The 21,313-nt window shown below is 45.9% G+C and overlaps 1 protein-coding gene across 1 annotated transcript in view; it reads right to left on the reverse strand.

Annotated features, from left to right (window-relative positions):
- Positions 1-282: 282 nt before the first annotated feature.
- The window catches only part of fbxo46 (F-box protein 46), a 73,384-nt gene continuing 52,353 nt past the window's right edge, over positions 283-21,313 (reverse strand). Inside the window, exons 2-3 of the mRNA XM_084328983.1 lie at positions 9,023-9,703; positions 283-2,955 (exon numbers count right to left, since the gene is read on the reverse strand). Of these exons, the coding sequence (XP_084185109.1) occupies positions 1,192-2,955; positions 9,023-9,538 (2,280 nt within the window). The 5' untranslated portion in view covers positions 9,539-9,703 and the 3' untranslated portion in view covers positions 283-1,191. The remainder of the gene's footprint in view (positions 2,956-9,022; positions 9,704-21,313) is intronic.

Below are 21,313 nucleotides of genomic sequence, written 5' to 3' on the forward strand. Positions count from 1 at the left end.
TAGGCAAATGATTTTCAGCAGCATAATCAGGGGTCTGTTCGATGGAGGACGACATTTACAGAACATTCATTAGAAAGAGATGGAAACATGTGGCGACGGGGGACGTTAACGGTCCGGTGAAGTCGTGTGTGACGGGAGGTCAGGTTAGCTCTATACAATCACATGTTCTATTGTAACGCTGAACATTCAGCCAGTGAACAGCCTACATCGTGGAGAAAACAAATACTGCCATGCAGCTCATTCCTTCAAAAAAAAAAAAAAAAAAAAAAAAAAAAAGCACCATTGCACGACTGACATGGGAACGTCTATGGATAGAAACGCACAATGTAGATAGAACAGATATGAGAGAGTTGTGGCCATAACAGGAGCAAGTAAGTAGGCTCTAGGGCATTACATTTCTATGCATCATTGTTAAATATGAATGTGTATCTCAAGTACACTCACCAAAAAATTTAATTCACATGTCAACTATGAACCAAGTATGGAGTCAGACAAACTTATACAGTAAAGAGGCATAGAGCTACACATAGACAGACACACATGGACACACACAGAGCAGCAGGAAGGGACCCCAACCCTGGTATCGCAGCTTCTCAAGGTGCCACCGTGAGAGTAGAATGGAGACACACACACACAAGTGTGTTTACATGCACATCTATATTCCAATATCTTCATATCCTGTTGACCAATATGGCCCTATACAGGAGTAAACAGAACGTTGCGAGTGTTACTATATGGAAACAGAACCCACACAGACCACAAAGATTCTACAGTAAACAGTACAGTATAAGGCGTTTACGTGGGCTGGGTAACATCAGGGTCAATCGTATTTGGGTTTCTCATGGCCTGGGATACAAGTTTTTATCCCTGGCGGTTAGTAAAACGGGATCGACTCAAAGACAGAACACAAGAGTATCCTGGACGATACAGGAATGTCGATGTGCATGTAAAAGCACCCACAGAGAGGGCAACTGGAGGGCTTATCAGAAAGGCAAGGAGAGAGACCCCCCTCCTCTCCCACTCATGCACCTCCCCCGAGTGCTAAAAAAATATATTAAAAGAAATTTGCCAAATCCTCATGTTCTCCCTCTAACTCCTTCAAAGAAGGAGAAGGAGAGGAATAGAGAGGAGGAAGGGTTTCTTGAGTTTAGTCAGTGGTGTGGGGGCCTCCTTCCTCCCCTCCTCTTCTCTCTACCTGGCGTCCTCTGCCCTTCTGTCCTCCCTCTTGGCACGGACGGGTTGTGAGCCGTCCGCGGGCGTCGGCACCCAGTTGTTGTCGTGGAGCCCCACACGGCAGCCCGGCGTGTCCTTGTCCGTGCGCCGGCAGCACATCCAGTAGGAGCGTCCGTAAGGCAGGTCGTGGTGGTAAGGTTTGGGGTGCCAGCGGCACAGGGATACGTCCCCGCGCTCGTACTGCCGCTTGCACTGCTTGCACGGGTCGTCCCGGTAAAGCGGGTCCTGGTTCCAGCGCGAGTCCACCGGCCGCACGCCATACGCCTCGATCAGCACCTTGAAGTCGTGGCAGGTGCACTTGAGAGCGGCCAGCGAGCGCGTGGGCAGGTGGCCGAAGATGGTGACCATGATGTGGTCTGGGAGGAGCAGCATGTACTGGCGGGGCTCCAGCAGGCGCTGGATCTGGAAGCGGATCTCCAGGAAGTCGTGGGAGACGTGGCGGTAGAGGCGGCACAGCGAGGGGTCCGAGCAGTCATCCACCACCCCAACGCCGGCCAAGGGAGAGTCTGGCCGCAGCAGCCGCTCCCCCGGGGCCAAGATCACGCTACCGCTATTGTTAGCACAGTCCAACAAACACATTCCTAACCCGCTGCCGCCACCCTTCCCCCCATCCTCCTCGGAGGTGCAGCGGGGCGACGGGAGGAAGAAGAGTTGGCCAGGAGGGGGGTCGTCTGATGAGGGGTCGGTAGAGCTGCCCACGCCCCCTCCCCCGCCAGGCATGGCGAAGCACACCGTCTCCTCCTGCACATTCTCCGTGCTGTCCTTGCCATAAAACACGCACTGGTCCACGGCGCCCGTCACCACCACCTCCACGTGGAAGCCGGTCACTCGCTCCCTCACCGCGGCCTTCTTGTCCCCGGAAGAGAGCTCCTGGGCCGTGTCGGGGGCCGTGTCGGCGAGCAGCAGACTGCTGGGGTCTCTGGAGGAGGGGCTAACCAACTGGTACAGGTCACAGGTGATTTTCTCTTTGGCCCTGGCGCCTGCCTGCCCCCCTCCGCCACCACAGCTCATGAACATACAGCGGGGCCTGCCGGCGGGCTCCGACTGGGACCGGGGGTCCAGGCTGGACACACGGAAAGCTATCCTCACCTCGCCGCGGCCATGGGCGGGGGGCGGAGGAGGGGCCGAAAGAGCAGCTCCCGACTCCCCTCCCCCACCCCTCCGCTCGCCGTCTCGGTCCCAGCTAGATGGGTTCAGACTGTTCATAGAGTCTGGTCGGAGGGTGTTCTCCAGATGCTGGGATTCGAAGTGTGCGATGGCCTGCGCCACCCGGCGTGACTCCTGCCATTGTTGCTCCTCCTCCTCCTCCTCCAGCTCCTGGTCAGTCTGGATGGGGGAGGAGGGGCCCTGGGAGTCGTCTCGGCTCTCAGACAGGAAAACCATGGGGGTGGAGTCGGACACTGTGTCCCGGAGGAGGGTGTGCGGTTGGGGGGAGAGGGGCTGCTGGTAACTCCCCTGGACGGCCACCATCCCCTGCAGCGCCATGGCCGTCCGCTGCTCCACCAGCGCCACCATCTCCGCCACAGACAGCAGGTCCGTCTCGCCCATCCCGCCCAGCGGGGGCTCGTCGGGGCTGGGGGGCTCATCGTCTGGTGCCAAGGAGGTGGAGTCGTGGTTGAGGCTGGGATCTAAGGAGGACTGTGAGCGGGTGGGAGGGTCGTAGGAGGAGCAGCGTCTCCGTCGTTTGGCCTTGGTGCAGTCGGTCGCCCAGTTCCCCTTCACCTGGGAGGAAGAAACACCAGAGTGAACCTCCTTTCCTCATGTCCCTGGATCTATTGTACCATCTACTTATGCATCAATGGAGCAGCATTAACACTATGAGGCCATGGAGCAGCATTAACACTATGAGGCCATGGAGCAGCATTAACACTATGAGGCCATGGAGCAGCATTAACACTATGAGGCCATGGAGCAGCATTAACACTATGAGGCCATGGAGCAGCATTAACACTATGAGGCCATGGAGCAGCATTAACACTATGAGGCCATGGAGCAGCATTAACACTGTGAGGCCATGGAGCAGCATTAACACTATGAGGCCATGGAGCAGCATTAACACTATGAGGCCATGGAGCAGCATTAACACTATGAGGCCATGGAGCATTAACACTATGAGGCCATGGAGCAGCATTAACACTGTGAGGCCATGGAGCAGCATTAACACTGTGAGGCCATGGAGCATTAACACTATGAGGCCATGGAGCAGCATTAACACTATGAGGCCATGGAGCAGCATTAACACTGTGAGGCCATGGAGCAGCATTAACACTATGAGGCCATGGAGCAGCATTAACACTATGAGGCCATGGAGCAGCATTAACACTGAGGCCATGGAGCATTAACACTATGAGGCCATGGAGCAGCATTAACACTATGAGGCCATGGAGCAGCATTAACACTATGAGGCCATGGAGCAGCATTAACACTATGAGGCCATGGAGCAGCATTAACACTATGAGGCCATGGAGCAGCATTAACACTGTGAGGCCATGGAGCAGCATTAACACTATGAGGCCATGGAGCAGCATTAACACTATGAGGCCATGGAGCAGCATTAACATTAGGGATGGGTATCGTTAGGATTTTATCGATACTACTACTCTTATCGATACTGCTTAACAGTTCGGTACTTTATCGATACTCTTATCGATTCTTTTAGATTATTAGTATTTAAAAAAAATAATTATACATTTATTATTTGAACGGCTTAAGGCTATATCTGTACTTGATGTTTGTTTGTTGTGTTGCATATTTTAAATAAACTTCAATCAAATCAAATCAAACCCCCTCTCTTAAAAACAAAAAACCTGTGTTTAACCTATCCATCTATAAAACATCATGCTAAAACTGTGAAACAAATGTCCTCCCCTAAAAAAAGAAATACATAGCAAACATGACTCAGTTATCCAATAGTGCTCCTGCTTTTTATTGTTAAAATATTTGAGTTAATAAGACTAAAAGACTACAATATGACTACAACGATTTCATGACGGCTTCCTGTCCTCGCATTTCCATTTCCGGTTTGATGTTACATTTTCAACAACAGATTGCTGCTAATTAAACACTTCATGGAAACGGAGTAACGTTAACGTTATGTCGAGTTCATTACGTGTAGTGTAGTATGAACTCGACATAACGTTAACATTACTCCGTGTCCACTGTTGCTGCCACCGTTGTCGCAGATGGATGGTACACTCTGTTAGCTCCGTAGCTAATCTGCTCCTAGACTACAGTCAACATTACTCCGTGTCCACTGTTGCTGCCACCGTTGTCACAGATGGATGGTACACTCTGTTAGCTCCGTAGCTAATCCGCTCCTAGACTACCGTTAACATTACTCCGTGTCCACTGTTGCTGCCACCGTTGTGTCGCAGATGGATGGTACACTCTGTTAGCTCCGTAGCTAATCTGCTCCTAGACTACGGATAGCAGTACCGATAACGTCGGAGTTTATCAATACTGAGTTTTTTTCTAATTTAGTACCGGTTCCCGTTTAGAACCGGGTTTCGGGGGGCATCCCTAATTAACACTATGAGGCCATGGAGCATTAACACTATGAGGCCATGGAGCATTAACACTATGAGGCCATGGAGCATTAACACTATGAGGCCATGGAGCAGCATTAACACTGTGAGGCCATGGAGCAGCATTAACACTACGAGGCCATGGAGCAGCATTAACACTATGAGGCCATGGAGCAGCATTAACACTGTGAGGCCATGGAGCAGCATTAACACTATGAGGCCATGGAGCAGCATTAACACTATGAGGCCATGGAGCAGCATTAACACTATGAGGCCATGGAGCAGCATTAACACTATGAGGCCATGGAGCAGCATTAACATTAGGGATGGGTATCGTTAGGATTTTATCGATACTACTACTCTTATCGATACTGCTTAACGGTTCGGTACTTTATCGATACTCTTATCGATTCTTTTAGATTATTAGTATTTAAAAAAAAATTATACATTTATTATTTGAACGGCTTAAGGCTATATCTGTACTTGATGTTTGTTTGTTGTGTTGCATATTTTAAATAAACTTCAATCAAATCAAATCAAACCCCCTCTCTTAAAAACAAAAACCTGTGTTTAACCTATCCATCTATAAAACATCATGCTAAAACTGTGAAACAAATGTCCTCCCCTAAAAAAAGAAATACATAGCAAACATGACTCAGTTATCCAATAGTGCTGCTGCTTTTTATTGTTAAAATATTTGAGTTAATAAGACTAAAAGACTACAATATGACTACAACGATTTCATGACGGCTTCCTGTCCTCGCATTTCCATTTCCGGTTTGATGTTACATTTTCAACAACAGATTGCTGCTAATTAAACACTTCATGGAAACGGAGTAACGTTAACGTTATGTCGAGTTCATTACGTGTAGTGTAGTATGAACTCGACATAACGTTAACATTACTCCGTGTCCACTGTTGCTGCCACCGTTGTCGCAGATGGATGGTACACTCTGTTAGCTCCGTAGCTAATCTGCTCCTAGACTACAGTCAACATTACTCCGTGTCCACTGTTGCTGCCACCGTTGTCACAGATGGATGGTACACTCTGTTAGCTCCGTAGCTAATCCGCTCCTAGACTACCGTTAACATTACTCCGTGTCCACTGTTGCTGCCACCGTTGTGTCGCAGATGGATGGTACACTCTGTTAGCTCTGTAGCTAATCTGCTCCTAGACTACGGATAGCAGTACCGATAACGTCGGAGTTTATCAATACTGAGTTTTTTTCTAATTTAGTACCGGTTCCCGTTTAGAACCGGGTTTCGGGGGGCATCCCTAATTAACACTATGAGGCCATGGAGCATTAACACTATGAGGCCATGGAGCATTAACACTATGAGGCCATGGAGCATTAACACTATGAGGCCATGGAGCAGCATTAACACTGAGGCCATGGAGCAGCATTAACACTACGAGGCCATGGAGCAGCATTAACACTATAAGGCCATGGAGCAGCATTAACACTATGAGGCCATGGAGCAGCATTAACACTATGAGGCCATGGAGCAGCATTAACACTATGAGGCCATGGAGCAGCATTAACACTATAAGGCCATGGAGCAGCATTAACACTATGAGGCCATGGAGCATTAACACTATGAGGCCATGGAGCAGCATTAACACTATGAGGCCATGGAGCAGCATTAACACTATGAGGCCATGGAGCATTAACACTATGAGGCCATGGAGCATTAACACTATGAGGCCATGGAGCATTACAACTTTGGTCGCCAGGCTTAAATTCAGAATAAACCATCCCACACCAGCTCTATTTGTCTATGGAGAAGTTCCCCTTCTTTGCAGGGCTATAACTTTTTAAATTGTATTGCTAAATTGACATTACTATGGCCCATTCAACATCAAGTATCTATTGTTCAGGGTGAAGCAACGTTATACTTTTTCATTCACATATTCATACTAAAATACGGTCTAAAGTATAAGTATGTTTTTATCGTTTTCTGCAGCTTTCTCCAGAACGTGATTTATAGCCCCAAATGCATTATATTGATGATCAAATACAGTTTGATAGCAATCTGTGAGAGATAAAAAAAATTCAAATGGACGTGCTTCTAGAAGTTACTACTGATCATCTGATGTTGACCGGATGGGGGGGGGTAGTTTATAATTCCGTGGCCAACGTTAGATGATTCATCTAGTGTGGGTGATATGATCATCAGAGCAGTTTATATTGAACACGTTAAAAAATAATGCTGAATCTTACCGTAGCTTCCTCATAGCGTTGGGCGATGAGCGTGGAGCAGAAATATTCCTATTATGGGATGTAGAAATATGCGATCCATTTCCAGGTTGTATAATAGTATATACGTCCAAATCATGTTTATCGAGTTATTGGTAACGGATTGCTATCCGTTGCGTCTAGCTCGAGTCCTGGGACTATTAGCGAGTGATCGGACCGAATTGGAATGAGCACCAGCTTCCATTTCCTGTTTCCGCTCTGGGCGATCCGCCGATCGGCCACCAGATGGCGCTCTTGAACCGTTGGAGTTGAGAGGGGATCAACAGTACATCTCAAGTCTCCGGGGGAATTTTTGATATCAAAGACGTGGTACGGCGTCTTTGGCAGAATGAGCATGGCGGGGAATGACGTGGTACAGCGTTTTTGGCGACCATAGTGTTAACACTATGAGGCCATGGCAGGGCTGTACGCTAAGATTTTTCACTAGGGGCACACTTGCCCCTAAATGAGAAATTTAGGGGCAAAGAATATTTTTTAGGGGCACATTTTTTAATAACTATTTTACCATTATAGTAGGGCTGGGCGATATGGCCTCTAAATGATATCGCAATATTTTTTGGCCATATCACGATATATCGTGATATTTTGACATTTCCTCTAAAGCACTTAAAAATGCTTGATTTAACCCTTTGATGCATACAGTCACGCCAATATGATGATTATAATAAGTCCCTGCAACATATGTTTGCATTATTAAACCATGAAGATGCTTTAAAAAATTATTTAATGAAAATGTACTAAGAGTAGTCTACTGACACACTAATAAATTTTTTTATTTACATCTAAGACCATTTATATAAAAACACTTGGGTGCCTTTTTTTTGCACAGTACTGTGTTTTCTATCCACTTTAGCCAAACACACACACATATATGTATGTATATATATATATATATATGTATGTATGTATATATATACACACACTACTGTGAGAAAATAATACACACAAAGGGATAATGGCTTATAGCAGACTTAATGATTTTAGAATATTTCAGATAATGAAATTAAATGTTTATATCATCAACTATCCAGTTAGTATTTATACTGTCTGTAACGTTTGGCTACTTTAAATCATTGAATGTAGAAAGAGAGCGAGAGAGAGAGAGAGGGGGCGAGAACGAACGAGACCCCCAGCCCCCCCCCCCACTCGGGTTTTGTTCTAGGTTCGCGTTTTTTTTTTTTTTTTTTTTTACTTTGACCAGTCAGCTGGTTCTTTTTAGCGTTTATCGCTTTTTCTTCGCATTCATACTTGGTCAAGTTCGACCGACAGAAGCAGGCTGAAAGGGTTCAGATGGGGGGGAAGACACTCTGGGAAAGGCACGGCTGCCGTCCGGGATTCGAACGCGCTCAGCCCCAGATCCGTGACGAGCACGGTTGTCCACGGCGCTGAAATAGCACTCGCGGTACGTGGTGAGCTACTGGAGCTCCCTAGGTTCGCGTTTTGATTGTCTAAGCTGCCATAGGTGATGACGTCACACTCGAATGTAAACAGGAAGAGTTTAACACACGGAGATGGAAACTGGATGATATACAGAAACGAATAACCAATAAATATGAAGTTATGTTTAAACTTCTGTTGTCAAGCGTTGTCAATATAACCCACCCCCTTTCCTCACGAATGGAACTAGTGTTGTGGAGTCCGCTTTGACCGTTTTCCAGGGTTAGCTAGCATAGTCCTAATGGATACCTTGGTTAGCAGCTAACGTTAGCCCATTGCTTGTGTCAATAAAATTGCATGTTATTAAAGGTCCGCGCTGGTCTGTCTAATGAAATTACAACCGCAACATTATGTCGCACTGTACAGCCCTGGTTGTAGGCTAATGTTTTACTATTTTTTTTATCCAATTTGTATGGATTAATGAGTGAAATGCGAATGAAGGGTTGAAATCACTAGTCGCAAGCTTGCCCCCAAATATTACTTTCCACTCGCACAGGCCTAATTAAGGGGCAATTTGCGATCATCTCGTCGCAGTGTACAGCCCTGCATGGGGTCTCAATGTTTCCTTACCTTCATGGCACTTGGTCTGGGAAGCCCCGCTCCGCTGAACTGATGCGCTACGAAGAAAGCGATCTTCTCCTTGGTGTTCCCCGGCTTGATGACGTACCAGGTGTCAAGCAGCACCCGCCCGTCCTCCATCTGCATCTGAGGAGAGAGAGCGACTGAGGGGGAGGAGGCGGCGGTGGGAGGAGGAGGAGGCGCTTGGCTCTGTGTCAAGTCGAGCTCAGGGGGGTTAGGAGGGGTGTTCTCAGAGCCCGCATCATCATCCTCCTCCTCTTCCTCCTCCCCATCTCCTTGAGGCTCCATTACCATCATCCGCCCTCCATCTCCTCCTCCTCCTCCTCCTCCACTTCCATCCAGTGATCTCCGACCGCGTGTGGAGGGCTCGGCCTTGCAGAGGGACGGGGCACCACCCGGCCCTGACCCTCCGCCTGCCGAGCCTGCGGTGCGCGCCTTGTTCTGGGAGTAGGTGCCGAAGGGGCGCGGGCACCACAGACGGATGTGGGAGAAGGTGTCTCGGTCCATCAGGGAGCCGACCACCAGAACATATCAGCATCTAGGCTGGCCAGCAAGCGCCCACCGCCACGCCTCTCATCCTCCTCCTCAGTCCCTCAATTCTGGTCCCCGTGCCAACCGGACACCGGGCACCACCTGCCACCCGACCCCGCAGGGACACTGGGCATATACAATCTGGATGAAGAGAGAGATAAGAGAGAGGATAAGAGGGGAGGGAGAGAAAGAAAGTACCGTTAGCTAGGGCTGGGCGATATGACGATATTATATAAATATCGGGTACAGTTCATTAACGATACACTTTTTCAACGTATCGTGGATATCGTGATGTTTTGCCCAAGAGGATTGTGTCGCGTCAATCTGTCCACACGTTACTCGTTCATATCTCAGCCCGTGCTGAGATATGCCCATTCCGCGGTCTGTTAATAAAGTTTTCAATCAGACAGATGTATGGAAAGGCTTTTATTATAACATTCGTTGTAGTAAAATCATTATGCCTCATTTAGTCATCCTGTTTAGCACTGGTCTCCTACTCGACGGCCGCGGGGAGCTAACGTTAGTAGCCTTGTTGACGTTGTTCAGCCACAGGACATTCAGGAAGTAAAAAGCTAGGAGCTTGCCGATTGGTGCTAAGAACAGCAGGGCGGGTGCAAGCGCTGTGACGTAATTGGCAGACTCGACTGTCAATCAAAATTATATGTTTCCGTCAGAATGAATGAGTGAAGACTTTGTTAAAGGGTTGCAGAATGGGTACAATACAGTACAGGAGGATGAAGACCAGAAAAAGACTTTCGACTTTTTTACATAAGGGTCCTCCATTTTCAATTCATCAAAACATTTAGAGACATACATATATACAGTAGTTTCATTAAAATGCTATTGATTGATTGATTGATTGATTTAAAACTTTATTAACATATTGCAGAATGGGTACAGTACAGCTCAATACATACAATTGTTAAGGGGATGCAGACCAGAGAAAGACTTTAGTCTTGTTTACATCAGGGTCCCCCATTTTCAATTAATCATATTTCATATCTAAATCATATAATATCTCATTGCTAAATATATGCAATATATAATCTAATAATCTAAATCTAATATATAATATAAAAATGCTAAATGCATGGGTATTTTATTTTGTCTTTAATGTTAGCTTGCAAAATCAAATACTGTCTTGGTAAGCCTCATAATGAATTGTTTGGGGTAAAAAAGAAAAACATCGTGATGTGTATCGTGTATCGCCGAAAGGTCAGAAAATATCGTGATATCATATTTAGGCCATATCGCCCAGCCCTACCGTTAGCGGAGACATAAAAGAGCTCAGCCATCGAATCAATGTTCAGAACTATAGAACAACAGTGCTTCACACAGCTGGGATCAAATGATCCCATCAATGACCAGTTGAGGTGGTAGCATTTAATGGTTTCCTGGAGGTACCGCAGGAGCTTGAGTCAGGCAAGAAGATGGATACCAGTTTCCTCTCTGTGCGTTCAGTAGAAAGCTATCCAGCTACAAGCTAGCCTAGCTTTGCACAAATGAATGGAAGTGCATACAGAAGACGGACCAGACAAAATCTCTCCTGGAGTCAGGCTAGCTGGTCTGTATCCGCTTCCATTCATTTGTGCTGAGCTAAGCTAGCTTTCTACTGAACACAGAGGAAATTGGTATCCATCTCCTTGCCTGACTCTTATTTCCCATAATGTCGACGTGTTCCTTTAACTACACTGTGTCCTTTACCAAGAAGACATGAGTCTCATATCCATCCAGCCCTTACATTTGTTGCTTTACTGTAATATCAATTATCTTGCCTTGGGAGACTCGCAATGAAATTAGAGGCCTTTCAATTCAAGCCAGGTGTCTGGGCTGGAACCTTCTTGACAGAGAGGAGGAGGAATAGAGAGAAAAGTACCAAACGGATTCTTCTCTCATCTCTTCGTCTCTTCAGGCTTCAAAGAAGCCTTGCCTAATAGGAGGCAACGCGGGGAGAAGCAGGCGAGGCATATGTTGGGACTATTTGTAGCGGGGAGGGGAGGGAGGGTAGTAGTTAAATGAATGGTGCCATCCTCTGTCCTCAGCCCCCTCTCCCTGCCAAGAGAGCCCCAGGCTGCAGGCTAGCGGGGAAGGCCTTTAGTCTACCCACAGTGCTTTTCTCCTGCATCACCGGGCCAGCTGTAGGGGCTGCCAGGAACGTGCCGGCGTGCTTAAGAGTGGTGGTGGTGCAACATGTTGACCTGCTGATGTAAAGCCCTGAGCTATGGAACAGCTTTAGCCTACACACAATAAGCTCTTCTGTTTGAAGGTATCCAGCAGAGGTTTGTTTCACATTTCCACATGGTATAGATCGAGTTTTCTATTGTTGTTCTATAATTTACAAGCTGAATACATTGCATACCTCATATAACCTTTGCAAAGTCGCCATTATCGCAATGTTTGTTTTAGAGTTGTTCCGATACCGATACCAGTATCGGAAATGCCGCCGATACTGCCTAAAATGCTGGTATCGGTATCGGCAAATACCCTCTAATTTTGCGCTCCGATACCACGTAATTTATCAACAACACTGCGGTCTGCTGTAAGGCTGAGCCCGAACCCTGTTTTTAGGGTTCGAATGTTCGCCAGGGTTTATCGAACGAACGTTCGTTTTTTGTAATTTTTTTAATAAAAAAAAATGTATTACTTTTATTTTAATTTTTTTTATATAATTTTTTTTTTTTATTATTATTATAGATCCTACGGAGGGCGGCATTGCATAATCTATTGGTGAAAAAACATGTTGTTTACAGTGGTGGCTGTTCATGTAAACATGTAATTAAACAAAGCACTCAGAAGAAAATAAACAAGCTACCGAGTACTGCATAAAGTTCCTACTTATGATAAACAATAGCCCTTGCACACCGCAGTCACGTAAGGGGCTAGATAAACAAATGCATTCGTTTTGTGGCATTCACGTTATATAGTTAGTGTTACACGTTCAATAACAGGTATTCACTCTTGGTCGACAGGAAGGAGAGAGGCGCACGCCTCGGCTCCTTCCACCGTCTACCTCTGAACGGGGGACGGCAGAGAGACAGAGAGACACCGGCGCGGGGGTCCCGCCGGGCTCCCAACACGCCTGCCGCCTCGGCCAGAGTTGTTTCCAACGCAACCACCTCCCGCCATGAAGCTCGCGCTCCGTGGCCGAAAAAGTCTGGTATTCATTAATGATCCTTCCGCAGGTTCACCTATGGAAAGTTGTTACGACTTTTACTTGCTCGGCGGGGAGCTAACGCTACGTTAATGCTTCTCTCAAGCAGATCAATGGCGGCATTGCCGGAAGTAAAAAAAATAATAAACGCTTGCCGATTGGTGGTAACAGCAGAGGCGGGTGCAAGCGGTGTGACGTAATTGGCAGAATCGCCTGTCATTCAATCAAAATTGTTCTATTGCATTGGTTGAGACTAGAGCTCTGGTTGAGTATCCAGCAACAGCCCGTCAGAGACCATACTGGTTGAGCCGAGCGACTCGGGGGACGTGCCGCTTCACATCGCCTCACCGTCGTTGCGCCTGCTTTATTTTTTTTCACCGAACGTTCGAACCCATTAATTAAAGTCTGAATGTCAGCTTAACGAACGAACGTTCGAACGTTCGGGCTCAGCCTTAGTCTGCTGTGAGCATTATAAAACAAACATGTGTATACTCGAGTAGCCTCCAGCTCCAGCAAGGATTCTCCGGCGCTGCAGCTGGACCCTACTGGAGCTAACGTGTACTAGGTAGCTACCTATCCAACGGAGGTATTATGCACTACTAGACTTGCTGGAGCATTTGTTAGTAGCTAGCCGGCTAGATAACGGACAATGCCTCAGTATTAAACTAAAAGTGAATAGTTGACTGGGTCATTTTGTAACGGTAGCTAACGTTAGAGCAGTCAGCAGACTGCCCGGCCCGACTCTAGCCTCTCTGTTTACATGGGGTTGGGAGGGGCTGGAGGAGGGAGGAGCAGTGTGTTGCATGTCTGTGTGCTTGAGACAGCGAGTGAGAACTCCGCTAAGAATTGGATCATGTTATTCGATCGGTTTTCACATGACTATTTCGTTGGCCGCCACATGGCGGACAGACCTCTCAGTCCCACCCGCCAAAGGTCAAATCTGCCCGCAAATGGCGCTTGGCAGGCTTTAATTTCGCTCCCTGTCTGTGTGTATACTCGAGTGGCCTCCAGCTCCAGCAAGGATTCTCCGGCGCTGCAGCTGGACCCTAAACGCTACATTCAGCATGCAAAAGGATTCTCCTGAGCTACAGCTGGATCCTATTCAGCAGCGATGTAAGCCAGGGACTCGAATACGCATGTTGTTGTTGTAGGATGTCAGGAGCTTTCTGTAGCTACTGCTGGATGGCGTTGGGACAACGCCTCAGTGAACTATTTAGTTTACTGGGACATTTCGTAGTGACTAGTGAGCTACCTAGCCAACGGAGGTATTATGCACTGGACTATTGCTGGAGCATTTGTTTATGTCGGGAGCTATCCGTAGCTAGCCGGCTGGATAACGTTACACAATGCCTCATGTATTAAACTAAGTGAATAGTTGACTGGGTCATGTAACGGTAGCCAAAGTTATCTCACGGAGGTCCCTCTGACTAGACTAATGTCATGGTGACTGTCTGAGGCAATAGCCTCTGTTTACATGCAGGCATACAGAAACAGGTGGGGAGTATAGGAGCAGCAGCAGCAGCAGCAGTGCGCGGTGCGCTGCATGTCTGTGCTGAGACAGCGAGTGAGAACTCCGCTAAAGAATTGGATCATGATTTTCGGTTTTCACATGACTATTTGATTGCCCGCCACACGGCGGTCAGACCACTCAGTGGGAGGCGCCAAACGTAAAAACTGAGCGCAAATGGCGGGTGGCGCTCTCTAGTTTCGGTCCCTGGCCATAACGTTACCTTGCAGGGTTAGAAATTAACATTTTTTTTCACAGGCTTTTTTTTGCCCCCCTTAATTGATTTTCGGGGGCTTTTTTTTGTATTTCGGGGGCACTGAATTTTTATGATAAACGGTAGGTGTGGGACGGTTCACAAAATGGACGGTTCGGTTCGTATCACGGTTTTGGGGGTCACGGTTTTCGGTTCGGTTCGATATACGTTAATTTTTATTAAAAAAAAATAACACTCAAATATAAACATGCTTCTCATTTATATATATATATATATATATATATATATATATATATATATATATATATATATATATATATATAAAAAGGTTTACAGTGTTACAGTGTTTACAGCCTTAAATAATGTTTGGCACACAAAGACCGAACTGACTGAAAAATATAGGCTACATTTGTCAAAGTATTAACTTAGTGCAAACAAACAATATGCTCAGCCAGCACTAGACTTTCCTTTCTATAATATAAACACAAAAAAACAATGTCAACCATGTTTAAATTCCCTGATTGTCAGTTCTTAATGGAAAGATTCGTTTTCTGCTTGAAATTATTATGTATCTCTACATTTATTTAGACTAACATATTGAGTGCAACTGTGGTGGATTACGTAATTCGTTGAGTTGGAACTTGGAACTATCTATGGGTTGGCGCCGGGTCCCCACGGACATTTTAGCGTGTGGCACCTTCAGCTCCGGTAACGTTAGGAGGAGATCATTATAACATCAACAAGCAGCACGAATGCGGCAATAGTCCCGGTTGGAGTTAGTAAAACACAGTTGTATGTTAGCCTTCTTGGATGTTGAATAAACGCCTATCATTGTCTTTAAACACCCCGCCTCTCAGACTCTCATTCCCTCCTCTGCTAGCTTGTAGCTACGATAACATTTCATTGACTGTCTTAGCTGGGGCTAGTGCTACCATAGTTAAAACGTGCGTTGTATTGTACAAACTGCTAACGCTATGGCAAGATGTGTGTATGCCTATGTAATGTTAATGGCTATGTTTTTAAAGTCGTAATGAAGATTGATTTAGATTGTGCGTGCCATTTGTACACAAACTGACTAGCACCCATGGCTGCAGTGCTGCCTCTCCCGGCTCCGCCAAATAATTTTTTTTATTTGCGCGTCATCTGAACCGTACGATACACAGACGCTCCATTACCGGATAAATATATATAATTAGTCAACTGTCGGGGGCATTTTGTGCCCCCCTTAACTGATTTTCGAGGGCATTTTGTCCATTTTCAAGGGCATTATGCCCCAAGCCCCCGTTAATTTCGAACCCTGTTACCTTGGCTAAGGTTGGGGCTATTCATAATCCAGAAATAATGGCTGCAGACCTGCAAGCAAAGTACAGCAAGTTGGCAAAGGAGTATTCCAAGGAAATCACATTTTTTCACCAGTAAAGTTAGTCTTTCCATCTCCCGGTAGCTCATGCTAGCTAACCTAGCTCACGTTAGCGTCGTCACTGAACCACCTCGAATACACAATTAATGACATGTTGCGGACAGCCATATCGGTGACAATGCCAAATGATAAGAGTCTGAGGCGGAGTCTCAAAAGAGAATGTTGAATATTTATTGTGCAAAAATCACAACAGATCGGGCGGTTACGTGGCGTAGTGGGCAAGGCGCTCACCACAAATGACGGAGACGCTGGGCTTGCCTGTTTGAGCCCAGCGCTCCACATTGCTTTCAGTTTAGCTGGTCGTTCATACTAATACCAGCGTTTCCGTTAGCCGGTAATTACCGGTATTTGACCGGCAAAATCTGTTGAAGTCCGACATATTTAATCTCTCCGGTCATAGTGTCCGGTGAAAATAGTTCCCTCTGGGCACAGTTTGATTATTTGAATTGTATTTGGATGGGCTGGAGTTGGGTGGCCTATGCGATGAACGAAACAATCATTGCGTTTGTTGTCGTTGCTTCGCCAAGCAGCCGGTCTGGTAATGACGACGCTGTGTCAGCGAGAGCTTGCTGCTGGATTTGCGGAAGGCATGCAGCTGCAGACCCACAGAACCCACCAGCTTTGCTGGCACAGTGCGGTCCCCAGACCTGGAAAGCTGCTCTGCGGGTCTGCAGCTGGATGCTTCTTGCAAACTAACTGCGGCCGGCTCGCGCTGACAACAGCGTTCATTGTTGGACCGGCTGCTTGGTGGAGCAACGATGAAACGAATGTAATGAATCGTTCGTCGCATGGGCTATTTAATTTTGGCCTGTTTTGGTACGGTTCGGGTGGTCAAGTTGTGCTTGGAGGGAGTTGTTTTCACCGGACATTATGACCAGCACCAAGTCGTTGGGAGGTGGAGATATACATCACGCAAACCCACGATAATGTTGCCGTCTCTCTCTGCCAAATTTCTCAGTTCTTCGCTTGATATAATTAATACAAATGTCCAATATAACGGAATTCGTTAGCTCATAAAAATGTGATTATAACAGACTGCTGTTTAGTGTCGGACCGACTGCCCACATACGCGGTCTATTTTATTTCAAGTCAGCAGCAGCACGGAGTATCGAGGGACTTATTTTATTTGGAATATATTAATGACTGTATACGCAAAAGTAGCCTAGTTTTAAGTAATAATATTATAAATCTACATGCCTTGAGGATGCCATTCTTTATATAGCCTGCCTATCAATTGTTTTAAAGCTCAATAAACTATGACCGGAATTAATCTCATTTGTCCGGTAGATTGAAATCTTGCAGGTCACGGAGACCGGCAACAATTTTTTCTAACGGAAACCCTGACTAATACACATTGGCCGTATTAGGGGGTGGGAAACTGATGGGTGGGGATCGGGCGTTGTGGACAGAGACTCCTACAGGTCGGTTGGTGCGCCTGCGCAGTAGAATCAGGAAGTGTCGGGGGCAGCGTGAGCCTCCCACGCGTTACTCCTCGCCACTGAGAGATCGAGCTGCGCAGGTGAAAAGATGCGACTGCTGTTACCTCAAGTACCGGAGGGGACTTGTGCTATGTATGACTTAGCTTGTGGGAGGCAAGAAACAGCGTTTGTGACAGGGGAGGGTTGAATTGGATGATACGAAATTGGGATGGGAGAAAATAGAAAAATGGGAGAAAAAGTGGATCAAAAAAATAAATCACAACAGATCCTCTGCTACTTCAACGGAGCCTTCTGGAAGCAAGTGCAGCAACGAATAATGTCCGTGTGGATCATTGGAGTAGGGTATATCTGCAGTGCTGCAGCCCCATACTCATTGATTAATGATACTAATACAAATCTATACAATCACCTGTTGTTGAATAAATACCATTACTTTTTAGTTATTACTAAAAAACAGTATATATAAAACAGTAGCTGTATAAAAAAATTAAATTATAATTTATATTATTTTTTTTATTTTTTTTAATGTATGCACCGGTATCGGATCAGTATCGGTATCGGCCGATACCCAAAGCTTAGGTATTGGAATCGGATCGGAAAGGAAAAAATTGTATCGGAACATCTCTAGTTTGTTTCCCCACCCGTGTTAAGTTTCACTTTCGGTTTTGGCAAAATTCTAAAGAGTCTGGCCTTCTTTGTGGAAGTTGGCTTGTTAAGATTTCGAGGAAGATTGTATAGTATAGACCAATCAATTTGAAGCACAACGGCATGTTTACACGTCTACAGTGCACTCTTTGAATACCTTTAATTCAAGCTACATTGCACACTTGGGGAAAAATGTAATACATTCATACTAGTGAATAAAATCACAGGGCACAGGACAGGACACCAGTGGCGGCCGGTGTGAACTACATTTGGGTGGGTGCGGGGGGGTGAAGGGGGGGCGGGGGGGGGCAAGCGGACAGCTGACCAAACGAATACTGACTTGAGTCTCGACATAACGTTACCCCGTTTCAGTTCATTCATACTACACTAGTACACACCCAAGGAGATCGAGACGACACCCCGCCATAGTCCTAACAGACCTTGACTACGCGGACGACATCAGCCTGCTCTCTGACCAGGTGGAGCAGGCACAGGAACTCCTGTGCAGAGTGGAGACGGAGTGCGCCAAGGTTGGCCTTAGGCTAAATGCCAAGAAAACCGAGGTCATAATGTATAACATCCTCCCGGATCATCCACCTCTAAGGACAACAGGAGGCTCTGCTCTAAAGAAAGTCAGCGATTTCAAGTACCTGGGCTCGTGGGTCAACTCGTCCGAGCAAGACATTAAAGTGAGGAAGGCACTTGCGTGGAGGGCTCTGAACGGCATGACCAGTGTGTGGAAATCCAACCTCCCCCGTCAAATCAAGCTCAACTTCTTTCATGCAACAGTTGAGTCTGTCCTTTTGTATGGCAGTGAATGCTGGACCTTGAAGCCCACCCTGCAGAAGTCCTTGGATGGGTGCTACACCAGAATGATGCGTGTGGTGCTCAACATCAACAGGGATGAGCATGTCACTAATGCAAACTTGTATGGGGGGGTGCTAAAGGTGAGCGATAAAGTGGCAGTCAGGAGAATGAGGCTGGCAGGTCACTGCCAGAGACACCATGAGATGCCAACCAGCAAACTTGTACTGTGGGAACCAACACACGGGCATCGATCACGAGGACGTCCCACGTTAACCTATGTGGACGTACTCAGGAGAGATGTGGGAACAGAAAGCACCGGCGAGCTAGCCAGATGCATGGAGGATCGGGATGACTGGAAGCACCGATGGAGGGCCCGTCCGAGGACGACCTAGATAGTACACGTTAGGGGTGGACGGTATAAACGGTATGAATTTGCTCTACGGTATGGATTTTGACTATACCGTGTAACCGGTAGCGCAGCTCTAAAATAGCAATGACGTCATGTAACCACAGCGACTATTTCAATCGCATTTGCCCCTAAAAATAGATCAAATTAGTCATAGATAATAGATATGTGCAAACTGGAAAAAGTTATTTAGGAGGCTTCGCGCAGTGGGCGCACTGGGCGTGTCAACACGCAATTGTCATTTCATAATAAACACATATCACCGCGGCGCACAGCAAGTTTCAATTTCAGTTCAGGCATTTTTAACCAGTGGAGAAAGGTAAGAGATCTTACCTATCGTTTTTCTTATATGAATTATTCTACGTTAATAAAACATACCTGGTGATCAACTACAGTTTGCTGTAAACATTATGATATGTGTGTAGTGTTATGATAACGACGGGAGGACGGCTGCAGCAGTGGATTTGCGAAATAGCATGCAGCTGCAGAGCCGCAGAGCCAGTGGCTCTTTCAGGTCTGGTCACAGGCCCGCTCAACAGCGCCCCCCCCACCAAACGGCTGAACGACCTGAAAGAGCCACTGGCTCTGCGGCTCTGCAGCTACATATGCTTCTAGCAAAATCCAGCCCCGCTGTTTGCAATGGGAGCAGCACGGAGTCTCGACTCGGGACTTATTTTATTTGGAATATAATGACTTTATACGCAAAAGTAGCCTACACGTAGTTTTAAGTTAAAATATTATAAATCTACATGCCTTGAGGATGTCATTCTTTATATAGCCTGCCTATCAGGCAAAAGAAATTATTCTAACGGAAACACTGATACCGTGATATATACCGTTACCGTCTATGCTTCAAATTATACCGTGATATAAATTTTAGACCATACCGTCCACCCCTAGTACACGTATGATCAATCCAATAATGAACACATATATAACTTGTCATTTTAAACAAGTTACCATTCATTCATTCATCCATTATGCGTCACCAGCGGCGAAATTAAATGTTATAGTTCAACAACAACACGCTGTGTTGAGAGAGCGAGAGAGAGAGAGACCGCATTAACTCACTTTGTTTAGTTGAAACGTGGTCCAGGAGGGCTTGATAAAGTGTATATGTCCACTGTCCCACAGTCCCAGACTGTTGATGTATATCCACTGTCCAGACTGCATCCAGCTAGCCAAATAGCTTCTTGTTAGCCAAGTTAGGCACACCAACACAAGTACTGTGATGAGTAGGGCTGACCTTCGAATTTTTTTTGGCAATCGAAGCTTCGGGGCCGAGCTTCGATTTTAATTCGAAGCTTCGATTTTTTTTTTTTTATTATTATTATTATTATTATTATTATTATTATTATTATTTTTGTATCTTATGTTGTGGGACTTGTACAGCACTTTGGTAAACGTTGTTGTTTTTAAATGTGCTCTATAAATAAAGTGGATTGGATTAATGAATTAAGTAGCCCCTTTCGTGACTGTGACGCAGCCAACACGGCTGTGTGATTTAATTCAAGGTGGATCGCTGTTGTCGTTTGAACAACTTCAGATTTCATGGGAACTACCAATCCCCCAAATCAAGAATGTTTAAGATGAATGAAGTAAGATTTTGATTATTTGAAATATGGCCTGTGTAGACTAAACTATGCACAGAATTATGTCAGTCTACAAGGTCCGGATTCTACATGGTCCGGCAATGTAGACCTTGTAGACTCCACTACAGACCAATTATCAGTGAATGTTCATATATATAATATATCCCATAATGATAAAATTTCTACTCGACGATGATCGCCCAACGGCGCGCGGAGACTGGGGTGAGTTTCAGCGTGTAACGTTACCGTCTTCGATAATAACTGATATTATCAACATTTGACCCACATTAGATGATTGGTATAACGCTGCCCACGGAATTATAAACGCCCCCTCGCCCATCCGGTCAACATCAGATGACGTGTAGTAACTTCTAGAAGTACGTCTAGTTGGAATTTTTTATATCGCGCTGATTGCCATCAAACTGTATTTCATCATCAATATAATGCATTTGGGGCTATATATCACGTTCTGGAGAAAGCTGCAGAAAGAGATGAAAACATACTTATACATTAGACCATACTTTACTATGAATATGTGAATGAAAAAGTTTAACGTTGCTACACAATGAA

The sequence above is a fragment of the Notolepis coatsorum genome (genome assembly GCF_963971535.1).
Source record: "Notolepis coatsorum genome assembly, chromosome: 1".
NCBI classification, from domain to species: domain Eukaryota; kingdom Metazoa; phylum Chordata; class Actinopteri; order Aulopiformes; family Paralepididae; genus Notolepis; species Notolepis coatsorum.